At 36.2% G+C, this 5,402-nt stretch overlaps 1 protein-coding gene across 1 annotated transcript in view; it reads right to left on the bottom strand.

Annotated features, from left to right (window-relative positions):
- Positions 1–5,402, bottom strand: part of LOC106872764 (V-type proton ATPase subunit d) — a 26,352-nt gene that overhangs the window by 13,293 nt on the left and 7,657 nt on the right. Inside the window, exons 2-3 of the mRNA XM_014919855.2 lie at positions 3,891–4,062; positions 185–363 (exon numbers count right to left, since the gene is read on the bottom strand). Coding sequence (XP_014775341.1) covers positions 185–363; positions 3,891–4,062 — 351 coding nt within the window. The remainder of the gene's footprint in view (positions 1–184; positions 364–3,890; positions 4,063–5,402) is intronic.

Raw genomic sequence — 5,402 nt, 5'->3', positions numbered from 1 at the left:
CACAGGTGTCTTTTACGAGTCACCCACACAGGTGTCTTTTACGAGTCACCCACACAGGTGTCTTTTACGAGTCACCCACACAGGTGTCTTTTACGAGTCACCCACACAGGTGTCTTTTATGAGTCACCAGCACAAGTGCTTTTTATGTGCCACCAGCAAAAGAAATGAGAATTGCTGGACTTACCAAGAGGGGTGTCAACCAAGACAGCATTGTAGAGTTCAGCTGGAGTGGAAGCAATATGGATGGCTTCCATCTGTTCAAAACTTCCAAGTGGATGGCTCTTCGGAATCAGTTCAGAAATTGGTCGCTGATGAACAGTACCAGTAATTAATAGAGTGATGTTGTCAATCATGTAGCTGTACCTGAAACAGAAACAAATCGATTACCTATTGCATTCACTGAATGCCTTATGACCATACTCACTAGTAACAACACATAGCCAACACCATTAACACCAACACAAATAATATTTTTCAAATTAATATGGGCAGTGATTCTCTGACAGTATACCGAAAGGGGTAACTAGAAACAACTCAGATTTTTCAAATATAACTGAGGGCTTTAGAAAATCTATACAAATGCTTCAGTATCCTTATAAATGCTACATTCATTATTTTTCCATGTTTATCACACATCTGATAAACACAGGTATACTCACACTAACTGCTGATACCATATAAATTAAATTTACATGTGGAGAGAAAGATTGAGTGGTAGAGATCCTTCTCTCTCTCTCTCTCCATACATTGCATTTTAACCATACATGTTCTTTTCTAGATTTTGCTCCACTCTATAAGAACAGTCACTTTCTTTGATACATCTTCCTCATAAAAATATCTCCCAAGTATTTCGCCACCCTCTAACAAATTCTCTTGCTTCTAGTTTTCTCTATTTCTCTCACTGCTTTCTGTCAGTTACATAACTGCAAATTCCTACACTTTCTTTTTAGTTTTACCCCAACTCTAATAAATATATGACAGTTATGCTTGTTTACAACTATCATGTGATGCAAAGACAAAGAGACAGACGGACACACAAACATATGTGTGTATATATACACACATGTGCACACGAGGAGCTTCTTTGTTTTTGTCTACCAAATCCATTTACAAGGTTTTGATCAGCATGAAGCTTTAATGAAAGACACTTGCCCAAGATGCCATGCAGTGGGACTGAACTTGAAACCATGTGGGTGGGAAGCAAACTTCTTAACCACACAGCCATACCTATGCCTTTGTCTATCTCAATTCAATTTTCAACATAATTATTCGCAATAGAACTCTCTTCATTGACCAACATTAAATGAAAAAGAATAATAAAGAAAATCAAAATCAATGGGGAAAGACATTTGTTTGTGTCCAACAGTTAAAAAATTGCTACAGAAAATCAAGCTCATGTTTTATATAAGCATGACAAATTTTAAAAAGTATATAATGTATTTTTTTTCCTAAAGATATAACTCCAAAACCCTTTTTTTTATTAATTTCCTTTGTGATGTCACAAATCCAAAAAGCTTCAGAATGAATTAGAAGAAATGATAACCTTTTCACTCAAAGTGTCTAGTTTTCATTTTACACTTGAAACCCACCAATATCAAGAACATGTGCCACCTACATGAACTTAAGAGGAAAGCCTCTAAGTAGTTATTTGATCTGCTAGAAACAGCAACCAAACTCACCACACACAAAATCACACCCTACCATTTTAAACAAAGCAGGACACTTTGGACAATATAGCTCCAGACATACTATGTCTAAAGATAAGACTGAATGGTCAAAGTTGGAACACCCCTTAGTTTGATCTAGACACGGTGCTAAACAACTTGCATTATGTGAAACACTATGAATTGAAACTGGATTTGCAGACTTGTTTTCCTGGAACTTTATAGGCCAACAGTTACAAAAGATAAACACATGATTACAATAAGAAAAATATGCAACAATATCTTTTACTTGTTTCAGTCATTAGACTGTGGTCATGCTGGGGCACTGCCTTGAAGAATTTTTAGTCAAAAGATTCAAACTCCAGTACTTTTTTTTTTCTAAGCCTGGTACTTATTCAACTGATCTCTTTTGATGAACTGCTAAATTACAGGGATGTAAACACAATAACACTGGTTGTCAAGCAGTGGTGGGGGACAAACACAAAGACACACACACTTAGATTTACATATATACGACAAGCTTCTTTCAGTTTCCACCTACCAAATCCACTCACAAGGCTTTGGTCAGCCTGAGGATATAGTGAAAGACATTTGCCCAGGGTGCCACACAATGGGACTGAACCCAGAACCATGTGGTTAGGAAGCAAGCTTCTTAGCACACAGCCACACCTGCATCTATATAATCAAGAAATGATAATACAAAGTTAAAAAAGCTGGTGTCAGCCTTTAAATAAATTTTAAAATTTATTTAACTTCTCATTTTCTATGGAATAAAATACATTGTGCGTATCCATTAAAATGATTTAAAGATACTAATTAAAATTTACAGAAACAGAGGACTAATTGCATTACAATATTTAGTTTCTTCACTTACAATTAATTCTGAGTTACAAACAGTTATGGTCAACTATGTATTTCCTTCTAACAAGTGATGGCACATGGCTCAGTGGTTAGAGTATTGGGCTCACAATCATGAGGTAGTGAGTTCGATTCCCAGACTGGGCTGTGTGTTGTGTTCTTGAGCAAGACAATTCTTCATTGCCCCAGTTCACTCAGCTGAAGAAATGAGTTACGCCATGGGTGACAAGCTGCATTGACCTCTGTCTTGGATAATATCAGTGGCATGGAGAGAGGAGGCTAGTATGCTGGTCTTCCATAAACAACCTTGCCTGGACTTGTGCTTCAGAGGGTAACTTTCTAGGTGCAATCCCGTGGTCATTCATGACCAAAGAGGATCATAACCCTTACCCTAGTATTTCCTATAAATGAAACCAATATACTGGGTATCGGTTCAATCTCCTTTAAATTCCTCTTTTATTGATTGAGATGTAACACTTCATATGCAACGCTTCTTTTATTCAAACACAAAAAAAAGGCTACAACATCTAAGTATACTCCAATAAAAGCCAATGATAATTTATAAACTAATACAAACAATTGGTCTTCAGTAATATAACTTTAAAAAAGACCTGAAATCTTGTGGGAGGGGGGGGGCAGTCAATTATATTGACCCTAAAACTCAACTGGTTCTTATTTATTGATCCCCAAAAGTATGTAAGTTAAAGTTGACCTTAACAGCATTTGAACTCAGAATGTAAAGCCAGAAGAAATGCTGCTAAGCATGTTATCTGGCATGCTAACAATTCTGCCAGCTTGCCATCTTTGTGATTTTACTAATAATCATTTCTTTAAACACAATTAATACAGCTTAAATTACAAAATTTGCCATGTCTAGCCAAAATAAACCAAAATTACTAAGAACAGTTCCTTATTATTCCTGATAAGAAGACAGAATGTTGAAGAGCATACAAGACATAGATAATTTCTCTAATTATGAATTCCAGTACCATATCTTATGGCATATAAGACACTTTTTCTCACCACCCCATCCGCTGGGTCCTATATGGGAAATTGAGTCATCCATAAGCTAATTTTGTCCTTGTTGCTCACTTTTTCCTGTATATGTGCTGCTAAAATTGTGTCTAGTATACTTCGGCCCTTTTTTTTTTTTCTTTTTAATGTTATCAAATATGGTACATACTAGAGAATATAACAACCAACTTAAGTTAATATAGCAAAAATCGAACTACAAAATCCTTCTAACATAAGTAATCTTAACATATGACATTATATGATAATTTAAAAACAATTTGAGGACCACTAAACAAATTAGCTTTGCTTGTGGTTCTTGGTAAACTCAAAAATGGCAATTGACATAATACTCACGTGATGTAGTCAAGGAATGTTGCCAAGGGTTCTAGGGAATGGTTGCGTAGATGTTGGAACTCAATGACTAGCTTATCTCGGAGGCGTTCATCAATTACATTCACTGTTAGAGGACTTGGTTCATTTGCCAAAAAGTTACCATAATCAGTACTTTGGAGATGGAGTTTTAAATCTGTAGAAGAAAAGTTTATGAACTAAGTATCCATTATTTAACACCTGGAAGTAGATTAACTGGATTATCACCTAAAATAAGATAATTCTTACATCATGGGTTGCAGTTTGTTACATTTCTCCTGAATATGTACCAAAGCAGTTTTATTTTCCTTTTATAAGTTAGTTGAAAGAAGAAGATCAGTGCCATGGCCCCTGGTGGAAGCCATGTTAGACTGGTGAAATTTATTCAAGTAATGTTCAGTTGCATAAGTGTACAAGTGGTTGAGTATTCCTCAAATATGCATGACCTTAATCCATTCATACACACTCATTATGTGTATGTTCTGTCATTTGTAATTTAAAGTTATCAGATAGGCTACACTCAAAGCAGGAAGACTAAGGCTGACAAAGAGAAAACAAAGTGAAGAAAATTGCAAACATAGAATAATGAGAGAAGGAATTTGAAGAGAAGTATATAGATTGGGTGATTGATAGGATGGGAGCTGTCATAGTTAAAGGTTAATTATTTCAAAAGAAAGCCCTGCAGCTTGCCAGATTCTTTCAAACAGTTCAACCCATGCCAGCATGGAGAGTGGCAATTAACTGAGGATAATGACACCAGACAAGAGACTACAGTGAAATAAGTCAATACAGAATTGTGAAAGGATAGCAAAATGAGATTAATTGTAGTAAGTACAAATGAAGCTTTATAGTTAGGGAGAGATTAGGGAAAAATTGAAATGAGTATATGGATTATATGTAAACAACATAATTTGATCTACACGCATAACTATATGATACAAATTACACTTTCAATACACCTGTTAAAATGATGCCTCTGTGTAATCACTTGATCAGTGAAAAATAGTAAGCAACTTCCCCTCAAACCTCACTTTACAACCTTATAAAGGACACATTGGATAGTATAATCAGGAGTACACTATGCTTGAAGAGAAAAGGCACAGTTAAGGTTGGAACACCTAAACAATTATACACTCATACAGAAGGAGATAGAAAAACAGAAGCAGGACCTATATTTTAACAGTGCTGTCAATTCTTTATTCAAAAAGGCAGACTGTATGACGCATGTGTACGAACAGCCATGCTACATGGCAGTGAAACATGGGCTGTAACTGCTGAGGACATACGTAAGCTCGCAAGGAATGAAGCCAGTATGCTCCGTTGGATGTGTAATGTCAATGTGAATACCCGTCAGAGTGTAAGTATCTTGAGAGAAAAGCTGAACATTAGAAGCATCAGTTGTGGTGTGCAAGAGAGACGATTGTGCTGGTATGGACATGTGGTGAGAATGGATGAGGATAGCTGCGTGAAAAAGTGCCACACCCTAACAGTTGAGGG

Source organism: Octopus bimaculoides, chromosome 1 (genome assembly GCF_001194135.2).
Source record: "Octopus bimaculoides isolate UCB-OBI-ISO-001 chromosome 1, ASM119413v2, whole genome shotgun sequence".
NCBI lineage: Eukaryota > Metazoa > Mollusca > Cephalopoda > Octopoda > Octopodidae > Octopus > Octopus bimaculoides.
The sequence above is the reverse complement of the archived record's forward strand: the minus strand, read 5'-3'. Positions and strand labels throughout refer to the sequence as shown.